The 20708-nt window shown below is 47.7% G+C and overlaps 1 protein-coding gene across 1 annotated transcript in view; it reads right to left on the minus strand.

Annotated features, from left to right (window-relative positions):
• Window positions 1-20708, minus strand: part of LOC146355718 (complement C4-A-like) — a 93555-nt gene that overhangs the window by 5104 nt on the left and 67743 nt on the right. The window contains exons 32-40 of the mRNA XM_084830638.1: window positions 14136-14229; window positions 13215-13392; window positions 12518-12608; window positions 8997-9071; window positions 7047-7152; window positions 5540-5629; window positions 4182-4274; window positions 3299-3382; window positions 1514-1646 (exon numbers count right to left, since the gene is read on the minus strand). Coding sequence (XP_084686764.1) covers window positions 1514-1646; window positions 3299-3382; window positions 4182-4274; window positions 5540-5629; window positions 7047-7152; window positions 8997-9071; window positions 12518-12608; window positions 13215-13392; window positions 14136-14229 — 944 coding nt within the window. The remainder of the gene's footprint in view (window positions 1-1513; window positions 1647-3298; window positions 3383-4181; window positions 4275-5539; window positions 5630-7046; window positions 7153-8996; window positions 9072-12517; window positions 12609-13214; window positions 13393-14135; window positions 14230-20708) is intronic.

Below are 20708 nucleotides of genomic sequence, written 5' to 3' on the forward strand. Positions count from 1 at the left end.
ATTGTCGACACTGACTGGCAGCAGCTCTCCAGGGTTTTGAGAAGGATTATTTTCTACCCTTACCTGGAGACGCTGGGGATTCAACTAGGGAGCTTCTGCATGCAAAGCAGGTGCTGTACCACTGAGCTATGGCTTACCCCCTGCCCCCCACCCCCATATATATATATGCATGCCGGAAAGTTAAGGTGGAAGTACCTTGGCAAATAACTGTTCTCAAATCTGCATTTATGGAGATAAGATAAACATGAGGGGCAGAGGAGACAAAAGGACTACTGGTGGGAGTGAAGAAAGGATGCTTCACCCACCCCTTGCCTGCTGATTCTCCCCTACAAATGCCCTTCTCCTGGGCCCTTCCACCCCCACCTCCCAAGTGGTGTTTACATTTGGATTTGGGGCTTAGATCTGGGAGGGAAAGAGGCAGGGCAGCATTTGCAGGGGGAACACTTAAGCATGTGCCCCCTGGTTGCTGATTCTCCCAGGGGCAATGGGGGGCAGCAATGGGGGGCTCCCGTATTTATTTATTTACAACATTTATATACTGCTCCACATTTAAACAGATTCCAGAGTGGTGAACTATAGAAGATAAAAAGAATAAAACACAATTTAAAAAAATGTTTTAAAAAACAGAACACCAATAAAACCGTGGCTGGTCAATCAAGGAAGTCTTCTTGAAATAAAGATGTTTGGTGCCAAAAACAACACAATGTTGGTGCCTGCCTGACCTCCAGAGGCAGGGCATTCCACAGAAAGGGGGCCACCACACTGAAGGCTCTTCTCTGGGTGGACTCCAATCAGGCCACAGGTCCATGCAGAACCACCAGGAGCATGCTGTCTGATCCTTAATGTTTGCGTAGAAGGGAGAATTTTGGAAGGTGCAGCTTGTCATGCAGGGCAGAGAAAAGCTGCACTGGCTGAAATTCCCTCTTCGAACCAAGGATACAGGAGCCCTGCTGTTCTCGTTTGCATTATGGTGTCTCATGCTCATCCCCCTAACAGTTGCTGGTAGGCATGACTTCCTTCCCACAAAGGCCTCGCATGTCACTGAAATCTAACTCAGTAATTCCTAGACGCCAGTCGTCATTCCTCTGGCCCTTCCACCAATCCACTACTAGGGATGTCCAAATCCAGCCCCTTGGGGGCCCAATGGATCCACACTGCCTGCCTGGCTTGCCTTGCATTCACAAGCCAATCCACGGGTTATTCCTGAAATCCGGGAACTTTTCTGCAGGTTTTTTTCTGTAACTAGGAATTTGTGCAAATTGCAGCTGCCAATTTGGTAATTTGTGCAAATTGCAGCTACAATTTGCACACATTTCTAGTTAGAAAACCCCCCAGAAAATCTGCCAGCTGGCCTGACTCGATGCAGATTGAGTTGGGCCAGCTGGTGGGAAAGCAAATCAAAGTCTGAGGGGCTGAGCTGATGAAAGCTCAGCGAGCTTCACCCCTTGGACAGATTCCTCTGACATCCCTATCCACTACACACTTGATTTCACCCTCCCTATCCTTAACCTACCGGCCTTGAGGGTCCCGAGTCTCCCCGTCACGTCCCATCAGCAGATACTCGCTACCCGTGGCCATGCGTGTCCGACACGCTGCACGCACCACAAAGCGTCGGGTCTGGTTGCTGGAGATTCCGACATCCTGATCTAGAGAGGAAGAGAGAATTAAAAAGTTAAGGCAAGGGGGCAGGGAGTGGTCTCGAAGCAGCTGATGGGGGAGTGTTGGTGAAGCTGAGAAGGAGCAGACCTGATAACTCCCCTGGATAGGAGGTTCCAGGGGTTTCACGTAACAGTGTGAAGCAAGTGGAAACATTTTTAAAAGAGTGGTTTAGCTCCTTGTCCTTGTATGAATTCGTATCCTTTCCCACTCATCCTCTTCTGTTCCCTCTCATTATTGGGGTGCCCAGGTTTTGCCCTCATGATCCCTGTCAGGATTCACACTCAGCCTTGCTCTGCTATACCTGTTTTGGGAGAGTTGTCATGGCTGTTAGGGTCAAACTGAAGGACCCTGAGATCATCTTCAGAGACCCTTCTCCAGATGCTCCCACCAAATGAGGTGAAGCTGGTGGCTACCAAAGGGAGGCCTTTTCAGTGGTGGTACTCCAGTTATGGAATGCCCATCCCCAAAGAGGCTCGCCTGGCATCTACACTGTCATATTTTCAGTGCTAAGTGAAGACTTTTTTATTCTCCCTTGCTTTTTAGACAGTAGAGGCTGGTGTCTCTGATGTCAGTGGGGCAGTGAATCTGCTCCAGGTTTCAGTCAGAACTCTAAAGGAGCTATCCAAGGTGCAAAGCAAAGCACCTTGGATAGCTCCTTTAGAGTTCTGAGTGGTTCTGACTGAAATCTGGAGCAGATTAACTGCCCCACTGACATCAGAGACACCAGCCTCCACTGCTTTTAGTCCTTCGGTTTTAAAAACTGCATTAGTGCATTTGAAGACCTTTGCATTGCTGATGGCATTTACTTTGCTTTTAACTTTGGTTCTATTCTCTTGTTTTAAACTTTTTAGGTTGTTATATTATGTTTTTGTATTTTATGTTTTTAAGTTTTGTTTTGTAAACTACCCAGAGAGCTTTGTCAATTGGGAGGTATAGAAACAAAGCAAGCAAACAAAGACATTATAGTTGTCACATAGTTTGTGGGTGGGGGCTGAGCTGGGTTGGGGCCATGGCATGGGGGAGGGGGACTGAGCCCTTATCCTGCTTGGGTCCCAAACAGAATCGGTCCCTCTCCCCCACACACCTGTGATTCACAATAGGAGGAACATTCCCACAAGTGCCAATGGGAGCTTTCCTCCCAATGCAGATTGCAGGGTGTGTGTGTGTGTGTGTGTGTGTGTGTGTGAGAGAGAGAGAGAGAGAGAGAGAGAGAGAGATTCTGAAGCCCTGTAGAAGGAAGCAGGAACAGTCTGCTGGCTGGCTTGCTTCTTTCTCTCACTCTCTCTTCTTGTTTTACTTCTCTGCCCTACTCAGCTAGGACCAGTTGCTGGATCTTGATCTCTTCTTGTTTAGAGGCCTGAGTGGTTCTGACTAAAACCTGGAGCGGATTCACCACCCTGCTGACATCAGAGCCACCAGCCTCCACTGTTTTTAGTCCTTCAATTTTAAAACTGCATTAGTGCATTTTTAGACCTTTGTACTTTTTGAAATTAAATTTTGAAATTAAGCCTAGGAGAGCATTACATTAGGCTGAGGATTCTGCTGGGAATTATCCTTCTCTTTGTTTGTGATTTTGTTCCTACAAGAAAGCACTGGATCTAACCTGCTGCTTAACAGCCCCTCCTAAAGTATCACTTACTGAACTGCAGGGCCTCTAGGATCTTAACTTCATAGACGCGGAAGGCGCTTTCTTGGCTCTCACGCTCCACTCGAACTCGGAACGCTGTGGGTAAAAGAGAAAGATTGCAATAAGTTAGGAAACTACTTGAGAGAACTGGGTAAAAAAGGAATTAATTTTATAATGCACACTGCTTGGTGTGCTATTTGCCAGAAAAGAAGTGCATACATCCTGTGAAGAAATAAAATGTGCACAGATAAGAAGAGAATCCACCTAGATCTAGTGGCTGAGGCTGTTAACTGAGCTAGATTTGGTAACTTTAACTTCATTTTGGACTTCATGAGCTTTTCTACATGTAACAACAGTTCTATATGCGACAACAATCTGCTGCATCTACTTTTTTGGTTTCCTTGAAGAATTGAGATCCGAGCACTAGATGAGGAGCATTTCCTTTCCTGGTTTTCACTACATAACCTTAGGTGGCACTGTCGTATAGCAGAATAGCAGCACTACACAAGGGGAAATCGCGCTTTCTTCACCATCAGAAATAATACTGCAATTTCAATGCTCTAAAAAATACACAGAAAGTGGAGTTTACAAACCGAAATGAAACTGGACGGTCACGACATCATCTAAAGAACCTGTAAACAATCATAACTCGGAAATGATGAACGTACAACAAATGCCTCGTGTAAAAAAGCTCTAAGTTAAATCATAACAAATGCAGAGCTGAAAGTAGGCTATGTGAAGGAGCGGAAAAGATGCCAACAAACTGAACTAAGATGGGTAGGCGAAATTAAACAGGCTTAGTGGGTTGCACTAGCAGGAAATACATGATGGAAGAGCCAAAATTAGCCAGGCTGGAAAGAGTGGGGCCTCCATTCCTAGGATCAAACCCTCTTACCATAATGTACAATGGGACTGTAACATGCAAAATCCCTGCGAGCATCTTCTGTAAGACTGTCCTCAAGGGTGCGCTTCAAACGTGGGCAGGCACCTGCATAGGGGAGGGAAGAGAAAGGTCAGATTTCTGGGAAGCATGGGCAGGAGGTGCTTTTGCACTCATGTCCTGCTTGTGGGCTTCCCATGGGGGCAGCTGGTTGGCCACTGTGGGAACAGAATGCTGGACTAGATGGACCCTTGGTCTGATCCCGCAGGGCTCTTCTTATGTTCTTAGATTTCCTGGGTTCCCTGGGGGTTGCTTCCAATGCATTAGCACAAGATGCATGTGAGACACAACTGACTTCTCAAGGAGGGACACGGGGGTGTCTATAGGTGCTCTGAATAGGGAGAGCATGCAGACACCTGAGGCTGCTGGATTCTCACAGGGCCTTTCCAGACACAGTAATTTTCCTGAGTGCTGCCCAGCAAGTGCAACTGTCATGGGTATTTTAGTGGGCAATCGTGCTAACAGCACGAGCACATAGTGGACAGTGCCCGTAACGCCACTGCCAGGTGCGTGAATGTGTGGATTGGACCCTTAAGGAACCATCCCTTCCTTGTGAATTCTAATATGGTACAGTCACATTTATTGGAGCATGACTGGTGCTGTCACTGCAATGTTGGGCAGGTGCTGTGACATCCCATAGATCTGGGGTGCAGAACTCCAGATCTAGGGGCCAAATCCAGTCTGCCTGGAGTCCCCAAATGGCCACGCCCCCTTCCCCAGGCCCCACTCCCTTCCCCCCAACCACTGATTCTTTGGTGGCTTCCCGGCTTTTGTGCAGTATTTTCCCCATTCTAAAATGCCTCTCCTAAGGCCTCGTTACTGGCAGTAAGAACTTCAAGCTAAAATATGCAGGAATATTTGGTCCTCTCCCCTTTGGACTTCGGCCCCGCCCCCTCTGCTTTCAGTCCCTCCCACTACTGGAATGTGGCTTCCAAGAGAAACAGAATTCGGCCCTCAGGCTGAAAGAGTTCCCCACCCCTGCTATAGGCGCTGCATGGGCCTAGCATCATCTCTAATGCACTTTCACCAGCTGCTCTCCTAGGATGTGGGAGATTGGAGGGAAGACAGCGTTCTTGATTGCAAACGGATGCACACAGCCTCCTCTGGGGCCAGCTGCCAGAATACAGTGAGCATGAGTGCTCCAGTTGCACTGCTTTAGCGAGCCTTAATTCACCCTCCTGGCTTGTTGTATGGAACTCCGGAAGTGGCATGTTTGTTCTGTGGGTGGGGCAGGCCTCTTGCCCAGGGTCTCCCCCACTGACAATCATGATCCGAGTCGCTTGGAAACATAAAGCCGGCCCAGGCAAGCTTACCTTCCGCACACTGGCAAACATCATCCGAGCACAACGCAGACACAAACTCAGGCTTATTGGGAGCACCGTAAAAGATGTTGCAGCGCTGGTCTGTAATGGGAAGAGAACAATTTGAGAAAGAGGGAGTGAATGTGTGCATGTTGTATATATACAGAATGTATGACAGACATGGTTGTTAAATTTGGTTACTCAGCCTTGTAAGAAAAGGAAAGCATTCACTGGTAGGTACTTAAGAATTCCTAAGGTGCACAGAAAATGCGTGTGCAGCGTTGGGCAAAAAGAAGATAATGGGGAAGATCTTCCATTTGGCCCATTGCGTAGATCTCCAGAGGGAGATCTCTGTCCCGTTATCTGTCAAAGTTGGCAGATAGTTCAGTACAGAATATGATGGGGGGGTTTGGCGGTATATGCAGTGGATTGATACAATTTGGGAGACCATGAGTATGTATAGACTTACTCAGCAAGTGCAGCTAGCAAGGAATCCTAAGTCGAAGAATGCTACTGTGGCACCATGGTTTCCATTTGTTTCCTATGTTGAAGCTCTTCAAACTTTTGATAAAATTCCAACCAAGTACAATTGCCCATATTTTTTCTGATTAACACACACATACACACAAAGTGGCATACACTCACACATACACTCCTTTTATATGTTCTATAACTTGTATTTTTACTTTCATTAGGTACAGAGCTCTGACTTAGGCCGTTTTACTGTAGACGTTCCATTAGCATATCTGTTATAGACTGTTATCGCCACAACAAGGCAGTGATCCATGAAGGGGTGTTATAGACTAAGATTTCTAATTAGTGAATTCCTTTGTTTCTTTAGTGATTTTGATTTATTATGTACAGGACATTCTTCTTTCTGTTGCCTTTATTTGTTAACTTTATTTTGGAATAACATTTCATGACAAAAAAGGAGGTTCATATAATGTAGCTCTTTTTGGTGTTGCAGCAAAGAAGATTTGGAAGAGTATCCTGAAAGATTATTAACATCTTTGTGGCTGACTGAACTCTACTTTTTCCTATGTTTTTTGCTAGTCAGGTTGGAATATTAAAATTTGTTGACATTTATATATTGTACTTGGAAACACTTTATTGTTTATACTTGGTTTTAATGGGTAACCTGGTGCTCTCCAGATGTTTTGGACTACAACTCCCACAATCCTTAGCCATTGATATAACATGTACACATATTAGGGCTTCCAACATATTAAAGTCTGAGCTTAGTCTGCTGTCAGACATTTTAGCTGACTGATCACCTGCCTCTTATGCGATTAATGCACCATTTAAATTTAAATACATCTGCATATTGCCAAAACCTCAGTATAGTTGTCTTTTGGGGATAGAGAAGGAAGTGATGATTTAATGAACAAAAGATTTCCTTGATTTGTCCATTGCAACCAACATAGGCATGCCCTGATGACAAAATCCTGGCCCCCACCAAAAAGATTCACCATCCTCCCAGTGAGGAATTCTCTTTTCCCCATGACCTGCCCTTGCTTACCAGGTTCATAGAAGTCGTAGATGGTGGCACTGGATGGCTGGAGCTTTCCCACAGGCACAGTCTGTTTGGCTCTAAATACTACACATTCACGTCCTATTTCTGGCACCTATACACAAATATATATATATATATATATATACCACAACAACTTTACAGCCTTCTTTTCTTTTTGGAATCTTCAAATTGGCTAACATCCAGACAATAACAACAAAACCAAGAAAAAAGAACAAAGGAAGCAGCAGGAATACACACACACACACACACACACACACCCCTCTCGAAAAGCAATATAGATGATGCCTGTGACACTCTCTTATACTGAGTCAGCCACTGGTCGATCTACCCAGAGAAAACCAAGAATGGAGTAGCAAAAAAAATTATCTACTGGTCCAATGTGTTTCGAGCCATCAAAGATTGTGCAGGTGCTTGTTCCTCAGTCTCCCATAACACAGGAGAATAAGGAGCAAGCACAATTGAATCAGAAGCCTTTGCCCTTCACATTTTCCCTGATGAAAGACCAATAATTTATTTTGTTACCCCGTTGTTGTTTTGCTCCTGGAGACCTATTTTGGGGATCCCGTTTTCTTGGATTTCTTGGATTGACCGTTCACTGGTCAATCTCACTAAGTGTTGTTTGCTCCGAACTGGCTCTCCAAAGGCAAAGAGGATTGCTTAGCCCAGGTATCTGATATTCTCAGTGGTCAGGACTATGGGACACAGGCCCAGGGCCCTGCAGCCCCCACCCCCACCCCGCCACCAAAATGACAGCACCCTCTTTCCTTTCCCCCCCCTTAGTTTTTACTGAGTGTGTATGTGTGAAGCAAAGCCACAGTCAGTTGTGCCTGAGACCTTCATTTTGGCACCATGTAGGGCCCAGAGCCACTCTGGGAAGGGATGATGGCGGATGTGACTGACTGGAGCTTTGTTACATGCGCCCACTCTGTAAAAAGTATGGGGGGGGAGCAAATATATTGCGACCCCTGCCACCACTGCCAGTACCTAGTAACAGGTAAGGCCAACCATGGGCAGCGTGGGGGAAGTAGGTCCCTTTTTCTTAGTTTCTTAAAAGATTTTTACAGATGTTTACAAACTGTAAACAGTTTTTAAGAAAGGAAGAGAGATAGAGAGTTGGAACTGTTTTATCAAACCCCCACCCCTGATTGATGTGGTGGAGGGAAAGGAAGGAGTCTTTTTCTTTCTTTCTCCCCCAAAAAAAGAAAGAAAAAGGGACCCATACCCATTCCTTCCCACCACCTGGTAAGCAGCATGTGTAGGAAGAGAGAAAGCAATGCAGCGGTGGGAGGGGTCCAGAGGGCACCATGCCCAGGGCCCCTTCAAACTGAGACGCGCCACTAGATTATTCCTTTTCAGGGACTGAGAGCATTTCTACTTGAGGCTTTTATCCCTCACCTTTATCGGGGCTTCTGGATTCTTTGCAGGATTAAGCTTGGCTCCTTTACATGTGCTTTTTCCCAGGGTGGGATGGGGTGGGGATCCTTTCTCTGCCTTTCTATGTGCTTCTTGATATAGCCACTAGATGGCGTTGTGCTATAGCAGAATTGTACAATTTCACTGCTATAAATATAACAGCATTCAGAAAAATACTGCACTTTCCTCATTCTACCCCCCCCCCCCGCAATAATGGTTGCAAAGCATGGGAGAGGCCCTGGAGAATGACAACGTCGTGTAAAGGACCCACAAACTACTGTGTCAATGTCATCATAAAAGCCTTATGAAGAAAGGCTCTGAATATGGGCCCTCCTGCCTATAAAGCAGCCTTTCTCAATCTGGCGCCCCCTAGATGTTGGACTACAACTCCCATCATCCCTAGCCAGAATGGCCATTGAGGATGCTGAGAGCTGTAGCCTGACATATCTGGACGGAGCCAGGTTGGGGAAGGCTGTCCTCTTGGCTCTCTGCTCCTCACATCCTCCTCCAAGATCCTCTCACCGATTCCACATAGAGCAGCAGCCGTCGTCCTTGAACCTCCCAGTAGCTGATGTATTGATCGGGGACATCTCGCAGCTGCGGAGGTGGGCAAGAGACAGAAAGGAATGAGAAGGTGACAAAACAAGCAGGTTCCCCAAGAAGAAGTGCGCAAGTGGCCTCTCGAAATTTCCCACCATCTTTAGGGGTGGTGAAGTTGAAGGAACAATTTCAATGAATTTCTCCAAGGGGTGGAGAAATTCTCCAGCAGTTTCTCGGAGGTGAGGCTTGCCATGAACAGCAGCAGGAGAACAGCTTTGTTCCTTTTTCCTAAGGTTTTTTGAGGGGAGAGAGGCGGGCTGCCACTGCAAGGGACAGCAGCAGCAAGCAACTGTGTGGGCAGCTTGGCCACCGTTTTGTATCTTCCACAATGCCCCAGACCTAGCAACGTTCCAAGGCACTGTGTGTGTGTGTGTGTGTGTGCATGTGTGTGTGTGCGCGCACACGCGGGGGTGGGGGACAGACTGTCAGTTGCCAACAAAAAATGGAAAATATTCAGAGAAAATTTTACAAAATGGCTTTCTTTTTCTAAGGGGCTGAGAAAAAAAAGTCTCAGAAATTTTCTCAGAAAAATGTCTTCAGAGCAATCTCAGCTCAGCTCTAGACATCATGCCTTTGCCTCGGTCCTTCCCAGGATGAGGCCACAACCAATGCACTAGCTGTCTAAATCAGGGCTCTCGGTGGCTGTGTTCTGGTGGCAGGCGGGGCCAAAGGCAAAAGGGGCAGGGCCAAAATAGCAAGAACTCTAGCTTATTTTAGCTTAAAGCTCTTCCTGCCAGTAACAATGCCTCTTTAGGAGAGGCATTTCGACCTTTTAGAATGGGGAAAGAACTCCACGAAGCTGGGAATCCACCAAACTATTGGGAGAAAGGGGGTGGGGCCAGGGGGTGGGGCCACCTGGGGAACCCTGAAGGGTCAGATTTAGCCCTTGGGCTTGAGGTTCTGCACCTCTGGTCTAAATCCACTAAGCAATTAATACTTGGATTCAGTGGAGACTGGTGGCTCCGATGCTAGTGGGGTGATGAATCCGCTCCAGGTTTCAGTCAGAACCAGTCGGAACTCTTAAGGGTGCTATCCAAGGTGCGGAGCAGATTCACTGCCCCACTGACATCAGAGCCACCAGCCTCCATTGCTTAGAGTAAATAATTGAATGTATGAATTTAGATCCAACTATTCGATCTGAGTGAGGAGTCTAAGGGTGAAACAACACCTTAGGGTGCAGCTGCATATAAATTCCAACACAGCCTTGACAGCCTCTTTGCCCTTGCAACGCTCCCCCAGGAGGAGGAGATTTGCTTTGGAGGAGGGATGGAAGCAAAGGGGGCGCGCTTAGCTTTTCTCCTGCCAGTCACTTCCCCAATGAACAGGGTTCGATCGTCTTGCTCGTTGCCACCCTCGCCGTGGCAGGTGGGGAGGCGATGTGGGGTTTTGTTTGGCTCTGTGCTTGCCTGGTGCAGGCCCGGCCCAAGACGTTTTCCTGCCAGAGGCCAATGACAAGACAGGAACGTTGGAAGCTGCCTTATACTGCGTAAGGTCATTGGTCCATCCAGCCCAGCATTGTCAGCACTGACTGGCAGCAGCTCTCTAGAAGATCGATGCCAAGGATTGAACCTGGGACCTTATGCATGCAAAGCAGGGCTCTGCCACTGAGATGATATGCTCCATGTGACAAAATCACAATGTTTGCCACGTGGAGTCTATATTAATGTTTATATGTGTCTGCAGTGTTAAATACAGCCCAGGTAAATTAGGGTTAACTGTTTGGTAGTGAATGAGTGACAGATGGGACAGACTGCGTGTGCGCCGCGCGCTCGCGTGCGTGTGTGTGTGTGTGTGTGTGTGTGTGGAGACTGAGCTTATCAAAGGCAGAAGGGACAAAAATATTTAAAAAATGACCCTTCACAGCACAGGAGGCTGAAGGGCCAGCATATTCAAAAGCTTCTTTGTTCTGAATTTCCCTGATAAAGGACCATTCAGGCGCAAAACGTGTTGGAATAAAATAAACATTTTCTCCTCTCTGCCGCCGTTGTTTTTCCTACTTTCAGTTGCCTGTTTTGGGGCTTGCTGAATTTAGCTTAGGGGGTGCAGGACAGGCCACGTGACTCACACCGCTCTGTCCACCAACATCTTGCACCTGCTCCCCCCGCCCCCGGTATCTGCCACCTGAGGTGGCTGCCTCACACAGCCTAATGGTAGGGCTGGCCCTGATAACAAGCCTTCGCCTCTAGTCTCCAGTTCCGAGCTGGAGGCATGTGGCCTTGCCTCTGAGCCCAACACACACTTGGCAGAGTGCAGAGGCCTTGGTCACGGGCAGAGGCAAGCCAAAGCACCTCCGCCTCTCTCTGCCAGCGCCCGGTGGAGAGGCATGTGGGCTTACCTTTGTGCCTGCCATTTACTCCGAGCTTGGAGTGCCCCTTGGGTGCAGAGACAGAGCAAGCCTCTGCTCTGCTCCAGCTCAGAACCGGGGGGGGGGGGTTATTTTCTGCTCCCCAGACACATACACACAGAGCTCCATGCTTAAAACAGGAGACAGGAACAGGAGATTTTCCTGTGAACTTATGCTGTGTTTCAGAGGATGTAGCATGAGTTCAGGGACAAGACCCTGCCCCTTGGTTGGCTTGCAAGGCCAGTAAAAATTGGTTAACTCCTGCCAGGGAAGCTTCCCACCCCCCCAACTCCAGCTGCTTTCATACCTGCAAAGTTCCAGTCTAATAAACACAAGAAAGGAGTCTGTAATGTAAATGTACATGGAATCTTTCAGCCTGTGCTGGGTAAACCCCGTCTACTCTCCGCTTCACATATCTCAGGGCTAAACTAGATGCTACGTTAAATTTGTAGCGTCTAGGTGATCCTAACTTTTTTATCACTGTCATGTAAATGCATGGGACCCCCAATCTGGATTGGGACCACTGTGTACCAATAAAGGGGGGGTATACCTACTCACCCAGTGGATTTTGCACCCTAAATTCACCCCCCACACGGCTATGTGGAGGCTACAGAAAGGGGGAAAACTCAGTTGGCACCTGTAGAGTTTCCCCCTTTCTTTAACTTTAGGGGGGGGGGATTTAGGGGACAAAATCAGCTGGGTGGGAAGGCAGAACGCCCCCATCACATGCAGTGGTCCTGATCCTGATCAGATCCCCACTCACTTACACTAGAGTAATTTAAAAAGTTGGGATCACCTAGATCAGGGGTAGCCGGTGCCCTTGTTTGGGACTACAACTCCTATAAATCCTGACCACTGGCCCCGCTGGCTTGGTCATCTGGGAGTTGTACTCCAAAACATTTGGAGGGCACCAGTATGCCCATCCCTGACCTAGACACTATGCATTTAACATAGGATCTAGTTTAGCCCTCAGATAAATGGGGCGGGGGAATTTCCAAGCCAGGGGGTATGATGTCAGTGAGACCAGCTTCAGCCCCAGCAAGTGTCGGCAAGTGTTGCTTCAGCAGAGTCCCTCCACCCACTCCTCCCCAACAGTCACCTGGTTCAGGTCACCCTCATCAGCCTGGAAGCCGCTCAGCAGGGTGATGTCAACGATGACCATGCCCGTGATGTGCGCCCCAGGTTGCCTCCTGTAGGGGGTGGAAGAAAGGAAGATGTGGAAGAGAGAGGTGAGGGAAAGGGTAGTGTAGTGGTTAGAGCAGGTGTGGGGAAACTGTGGCCCTTCACATAATTGTTGGACTACAGTTCACATCATGCCATGCTGGCTGGGACAGATGGAAGTTGGGAGTCTGGAGTGCCACAAGTTGCCTGCTCCATGTCAAAGTGGAGAGACCTGGGTTCAAATGCCCAGTTGGCCACAAAGCTTACTGGATGGCCATGGGCCAGGCACTCTTTGTCTGCCTAGTCTACCTTACAGGGTTGTTCTGAGGATAAAAGGGTTCATGCCCCTGTGCTCCTCAGGGAGGGATAAACACGTAATGAAGTGGGTCAGAGGAGAGATCACAATGAACATCTGTAACCTCTCACACAAAATGGGAGAGAGAGCAAGTCAGGGCAATCCTTTCTCTCCCCCTCCCCCCAAGGAAACAACTTTTGACAGTTGAAAGGAAGCACCAATCTGGTAATAAGATATTAAAGAAAGTCCCGCCTGTGAAATGATCCCAGACATGAAGTTCTGCCTGCCCAAAATGGCCCATCTGATATTAGAACCAGAGTTTTGCTCCCCTCTCACTCACCAGAAGCAGACATTGTAGGAGACATCCCGTTGCAGCTGTCCAGGGTCTTTGGCTTCCCTCCGGCGGCGTTGCCGGGCATCAAACAAGCCGATGGGCGATAACGGCTGATCTGCGGGCTGTGCTGGTGGTCCAGATTCCTCTTCACCTTCGTATTCGTAGTAGTACTCATACGCGTCATCTATTGTGGGGAGAGAAGATAAAACAAAGTGGCAGGGGCTCTTGCAATGGAGCAGAGCGCTGAATATATTTTACAGGTTCTGGCTGTGTTGGGGGCAACCTGGGATGGAATGAGGAGGCTTGAGGAGATTTTGTGCAGTTAAATTCGGAGTGAGCAACATCCAGCCACAGGTCCTATATGGTCGGAATTTGGCAGCAGTAATGTTTTTGGGGGTCGGTGTGTGTTTTTTTACAAAAAAAATAATGGATTTCGTACTACAGAGTACTAAAAACAAAAAAGCATGTTGCTGCCAAATTTTGGTGGCAAACTGCCATTTTTAATTTTGTGTGCATGTGGGGGAGAGGATATGGCCCACTGGTGTGGGGGGTGTAGGGGCCAAAGAATGGCCTGTAGATCTCCTGGAGGTGCCCACCCCAGGTGAAATGCAAGACCTGGACAGAAACAGATTGGAATGTAATGCTGTTTGTGTCAGCTGCTAGTCCCCTTAACATCCCTTTCCAGGGACCTCTTCCCATAGGCTTGGATCCTAAAGTCTTGCAGGCAGAACTTTGCTCACAGGCTGCTCTGTCAGAAAGGAGGGGGTGTGGAGGAGATTTTTGCTGATTCCCCCTTTCCCCCTGAAGGGTTGGTAGACCTTCCAGAACTTTCCGGGGGACTGCAAGAGAATGGGAGATCGGTGGAATTGGCGTCCCTCTCCTTCTGCCAGTGTTTCAAAGAGGTGTCCACTCCCGGCCCTGACTTACGTTCACGTTGAATGGAACCACTCACTGTCACCTCTAACCCGAGGGTTTGGCAAGAGGTGTTCTGCATAGCCAGCACATGAAATTGCTTCAGGACCTGCAGGAAGCAGAAAACTTAGTCAAGAGTCCTCCTCAGTTAGATCACGGATGAACAACCTTCTTGGCCTGTGGGCACATCAGCAATTTGAGAAAGTGTCCTGGGCACCACCACAAAATGGCTACCATGGGAGGTGTGGCAAAGGACAAGTACCCTGCCCTAAAGACTGAGTACAAGGCAGAAGTAGGGTCTGAGCCCCAACAAACTGCACAAATCCTTTGAACCCACAGTTTTCAGCACCAACAGAAACCTATTTTACAGCAATCTCAGCTGCAGATAAGAAAATGTGCTAATTTTTTTTTTTAAGTGGGAGGAGTAGGGCCCTTGGCGGGTGCCAGGAAAGGTGTCCACTGGTGCCCACGAGCACCATGTTACCTCCCCCTGAGTTAGATAATATTCAACTCTGGACTAAATGGTCTTATGGGATCCCACTCGTTCAATGGCGATTCACTTCCTTCATGCTGTGGTAATCCAGCTGTGCTGCCTTTGGGGACCCTCCTGCTCATTTTGCGGAGTGGGGCCCTGGACCTCTGCCCCAAAGTCCTACCACGATGGCACCATTGGTCCTTCTGACTCTTGGAGGCTCCTCACCAGTAGCAGCAGTTGCACCATCACCACTACCGGCTGCATAGGCACTCAGAACCCTGGGAGTCCAGACTTCATACCCAATGGGGATGGGAGGTAGGTAAGGGTGCTACTCCCCTACCCCTTGCCTCTAGGGCCCCTTGAACCTTTAACAGACACATGCCAGGCAGACATTCAACAGGTGAAGCCATTCCAGGAAAAAACTTCACCTTTTTTCACACAACTTTCAGAGGTAAAGAACCTGTTTAGAACCTGTGAAGTCTGTTTCCCGCCTCCCAGCTGAGCAAAGCAGAGCAGAGCAGAGCAAGCTGCTCCAGCTGGTCCAGGGACTACAGAAGCAGGCAAGCTCCCAGAGAGCGAGCGAACAGAGCGAGCAAACAGGGGGAGCAAACAGGAGTTGGCCAGGGGAGTTGCAGTGGTTGAAGAGACAAAGGAGACAAAGGAGACAGAGACTAAGAGGTAAGTGGGTTGCAGGAAGCCCAGGGCACTGCCCTTTATCCTTCTGACTGGCTGTGAGCTCACCAGGTGCTTCTGAGAGCTCCAACTGAATTGGAGGGGTGTGGCCTGAGTACTCCCAGCAGCTGACTGGGCGGGAAGCTTCAGTCTGTTTCCTGCCTCCCAGCTGAGCAGAGCAGAGCAGAGCAGAGCAAGTTGCTCCAGCTGGTCTAGGGACTACAGAAGCAGGCAAGCTCCCAGAGAGTGAGCGAACAGGGGGAGCAAACAGGAGTTGGCCAGGGGAGTTCGGCAGGGGAGGTCAAGGGGGAGGCCCCTAAATTTTTTTTATTTTTTTTTATTTTTTTTTAACTAACTTTTTTCCATTTATTTGTCTTGTAACACACACTTTCACAGCAGTGGGACTCTGCTTTTAACCTCTACTGAGTAGAGCAGCAGGCACAGGCTAGTCTAGAACAATCACAAAGCTAGACACAAAAAGGGAAAAGAGGCTATGGAAGGACAAGACTCTCCAGTGGTGGTGACCTGCAAGGTGCGTGCAATGTTTGTTTTCTTGCCTGAGAACAACATGGCCTACACCTGCAACAAGTGCAAGTTGATCACGCTGCTGGAAGAAAAAGTAAGTGGACTGGAGCGGCGACTGTCAACCCTCCGGGTAAGAGAACACAAAGAGTTCTTGGACAGAATGGGGGAACTACAGCAGCAAAGGGAAGACCAGAAGCTTGAAGAGCAACAGCAAGATGAGGCAGTGGGAAATGCTGAGGTGAAGAAAAATGGAGTAGAGGATACTCCTTGGAAAAGGGTGACAGGAGAAGAAGAACTAGACGCCACTCTGCACCAGTGGAAGCAGTGGAGCTGTGGAACCGATTCCAGGTACTTGCGGATGAGACTGGAGGACAGCCTGCAGAGGAAGAACCACAGGGGAACCTACATGAGAGTGAGCAAGAGGCTGAAGGTCAGTCAAAGAGAGGTGATGAAACCCAGGCCTACAAGAAGAAGAGAAGAGTGGTAGTAGTGGGAGACTCCTTGCTGCGTGGGATCGAGACCCAAGTATGTTGCGAAGACCCGTGGACTCGCCAGTTATGTTGTCTCCCGGGAGGACAGATTAGAGACGTGACTGAAAGGTTGCCTGCACTCATAAAGCCCACTGACAGGTATCCCTTTCTTCTCATCCATGTGGGAACAAATGATACTGCCAAGCGGAGCTACGAAGAGATCACGTCAGACTTTGAAGCTTTGGGAAGGAAACTCAAGAACTTTGGGGCCCAGATAGTTTTCTCATCCATCCTTCCAGTAGTTAGAAGAGGGATAGAAAGGGAACGAAAAATACTCCGGGTGAATGACTGGCTATGAAGGTGGTGCCGACGAGAGAGATTTGGATTCTGGGACCATGGGCTATACTTCCTGGAAGATGGGCTGTTGGCTAGGGACAGGTTGCACCTCACAAAGGATGGGAAGAATGTGTTTGGCCACAGCATGAAGAACTTCATCAGGAGGGCTTTAAACTGAATCCTACGGGGAAGGGAGATGTAATGTTGGGGGTAACAATGGACGTAGGTGCATGCGCTGCAACAGAGAGAACAGCTCTGATAGCGCCCAATAATAGTCTTCAGCCACATGTAGGAAGAAAGCCAGACTATGAAGCACATGGTCTTCGATGTCTATATACTAATGCCCAGAGTATGGGAAACAAACAGAACTAACTTGAACTCTTAATACAAGAGGGAAATTATGACCTGATAGGTATAACTGAGCCCCTTCATGGATCACTGCCTTGTTGTGGCGAAGGGGCTTGCGTAACTCAGTGAAGCCATAAGCTATGCCGTGCAGGGCCACCCAAGATGGACAGGTCATGGCAGAGAGTTCTGACAAAATGTGGTCCACTGGAGAAGGAAATGGCAACCCACTCCAGTATTCTTGCCAAGAAAACCCCATGGAACGTATCACAAGGCTAAAAGATATGACGCCAGAAGATGAGCCCCTCAGGTCAGAAGGTGTCCAATATACTACTGGGGAAGAGCAGAGGGTCTTTCCAAGTAGCGCCAGAAAGAGTGAAGCGGCTGGGCCAAAGCCGAAAGGACACTCAGTTGTGGATGTGTCTGGTGGTGAAAAGAAAATCCGATGCTGTAAAGAACAATATTGTTTAGGAACCTGGAATGTCAGATCAATGAATCAAGGTAAGCTGGAGGTGGCCAAACATGAGATGGCAAGATTGAACATCGACATCTTGGGAATCAGTGAACTAAAATGGACAAGCATGGGCGAATTTAATTCAGGTGGCCATCATATCTACAATTGTGGGCAAGAATCCCTTAGAAGAAATGGAGTAGCACTCATAGTCAACAAAAGGGTGGGAAAAGCAGTACTGGGGTACAATCTTAAAAACAATAGAATGATCTCAGTACGAATCCAAGGCAAACCATTCAACATCACAGTAATTCAAGTCTATGCCCCACTGAGGCCAAAGAAGCTGAGGTTGATGGGTTCTATGAAGACCTACAACACCTTCTAGAACTAACACCAAAAAAAGATGTCCTCTTCATCATAGGGGATTGGAATGCTAAAGTAGGAAGTCAAGAAATCACCAGGATAACAGGCAAGCATGGCCTTGGTGTACAAAATGAAGCAGGACAAAAGCTAATAGAGTTTTGCCAAGAGAACACGCTGATCATAGCAAACACTCTTTTCCAACAGCACAAGAGACGACTGTACACATGGACATCACCAGATGGTCAATATCGAAATCAGATTGATTATGTCCTTTGCAGCCAAAGATGGAGAAGCTCTATACAGTCAGTAAAAACAAGACCTGGAGCTGACTGTGGCTCAGATCATGAGCTTCTTGTTGCAACATTTCGGCTTAAATTGAAGAATGTAGGGAAAACCACTAAACCATTCAGGTATGACCTAAATCATATCCCTGATGAATATACAGTGGAGGTGAGGAATAGATTTCAGGGATTAGACCTGATAGACAGAGTGCCTGAGGAACTATGGACGGAGGTCCGTTACATTGTTCAGGAGGCGGCAACGAAATTCATCCCAAAGAAAAAGAAGTGCAAGAAAGCCAAGTGGCTGTCTGATGAGGCTTTACAAGTAGCCGAGGAAAGAAGGGAAGCGAAAAGCAAGGGAGAAAGGGCAAGATATATCCAACTGAATGCAGAGTTCCAGAGAATAGCAAGGAGAGACAAGAAGGTCTTCTTAAATGAACAATGCAAAGAAATCGAGGAAAACAACAGAATGGGAAAGACTAGAGATCTCTTCAAGAAAATTGGAGATCTCAAGGGAACGTTTTGTGCAAAGACGGGCATGATAAAGGACAAAGAAGGCAGGGACCTAACAGATGCAGATGAGATTAAGAAGAGGTGGAAAGAATACACAGAGGAACTATACAGGAAAGATCTTAATGTCCCTGATAGCCATGATAGTGCGGTCACTGAACGTGAGCCGGACATCCTCGAGAGTGAAGTCAAGTGGGCCTTAGCAAGCATTACTGACAGCAAAACTAGCGGAGATGACAGTATTCCAGCTGAGCTATTTAAAATCCTAAAAGATGATGCTGTTAAAGTGCTGCATTCAATATGCCAACAAATTTGGAACACTCAACAATGGCCACAAGACTGGAAAAGATCAGTTTACATTCCAATTCCAAAGAAGGGCAATGCCAAAGAGTGTTCAAACTACCACACAATTGCGCTCATTTCACATGCCAGCAAGGTGATGCTCAAAATCCTACAAGCTAGGCTTCAGCAGTATGCGAACCGAGAACTACCAGAAGTACAAGCTGGGTTTCGAAGAGGCAGAGGAACTAGAGATCAAATCGCCAACATTCGCTGCATCATGGAGAAAGCAAGAGAATTCCAGAAAAACGTCTATTTCTGCTTCATTGACTACGCTAAAGCCTTTGATTGTGTGGATCACAACAAACTGTGGCAAATTCTGAAAGTGATGGGAGTACCAGACCACCTTACCTGTCTCCTGAGAAACCTGTACGAGGGTCAAGAAGCAACAGTAAGAACCAGACATGGAACAACCGATTGGTTCAAAATTGGGAAAGGAGTACGACAAGGCTGCATATTGTCACCCTGCTTATTGAACTTATATGCAGAGTACATCATGAGAAATGCCGGGTTGGATGAATCAGAGGTCGGAATTAAGATTGCTGGGAGAATTATCAACCTCCGATATGCAGACGATACCACCCTAATGGCAGAAAGCGAAGAGGATCTCAAGAGCCTCTTGTTGAGGGTGAAAGAGGAGAGTGCAAAAGCTGGTTTGAAACTCAACATTAAAAAAACTAAGATCATGGCATCTGGCCCTATGACTTCCTGGCATATAGAAGGGGAAGAAATGGAAGCAGTGACAGATTTTACTTTCTTGGGCTCCAAGATCACCGCAGACGGTGACTGTAGCCATGAAATTAAAAGACGCTGCTCCTTGGGAGGAAAGCTATGGCAAACCTAGACAGCATAGTAAGAAGCAGAGACATCACCTTGCTGACAAAGGTCCGTCTAATCAAAGCTATGGTTTTCCCAGTAGTAATGTATGGCTGTGAGAGCTGGACTATAAGGAAGGCTGAGCGCCGAAGAATCGATGCTTTTGAACTGTGGTGCTGGAGAAGACTCTTACGAGTCCTCTGGACTGCAAGGAGGTCAAATCAGTCAATCCTAAAGGAAATCAACCCTGAGTGCTCATTGGAAGGACAGATACTGAAGCTGAAGCTGAAATATTTTGGCCACCTAATGCGAACAGAAAACTCTCTGGAAAAGACCCTGATGCTGGGAAAGACTGAAGGCAAAAGGAGAAGGGGACGGCAGAGGATGAGATGGCTAGATAGCATCACCGATGTAATGAATATGAACTTGAGCACGCTCCGGGAGATTGTGCAGGACAGGAAGGCCTGGCGTGCTATGGTCCATGGGGTCACGAAGAGTCGGACACGACTGAACGACTGAACAACAACAACAAGGTATAACTGAGACTTGGTGGGATGACTTTCATGACTGGAATACAGCAATTGAAGGATATAACTTGTTCAAAAAGAACAGGAGGAACAGAAAGGGAGGTGGGGTTGCACTGTATGTGAAAAATACTTATCTCTGCACAGAAATACAGGAGGAGGAGCTTGGTAGCCCCATCGAGAGCATCTGGGTTGAAATAAATGGAGCAAAGAATAAAAGGAACCTGGTGGTCGGAGTCTACTACCGGCCACCCAATCAAGGAGAAGACAAGGATGAAACTTTTGAAAAGCAAATAGCCAATGTTTTAAGGAAGCATGATGTAGTAGTAATTTGTTGTTGTTGTTCAGTCGTTCAGTCGTGTCCGACTCTTCGTGACCCCATGGACCATAGCACGCCAGGCCTTCCTGTCCTGCGCTCTCTCCCGGAGGGTGCTCAAGTTCATATTCATTGCATCGGTGATGCTATCTAGCCATCTCATCC

This window comes from Heloderma suspectum, chromosome 2 (assembly GCF_057233095.1).
Source record: "Heloderma suspectum isolate Gila_16-S chromosome 2, 16-S_ref, whole genome shotgun sequence".
Taxonomy (NCBI): Eukaryota; Metazoa; Chordata; class Lepidosauria; order Squamata; family Helodermatidae; genus Heloderma; species Heloderma suspectum.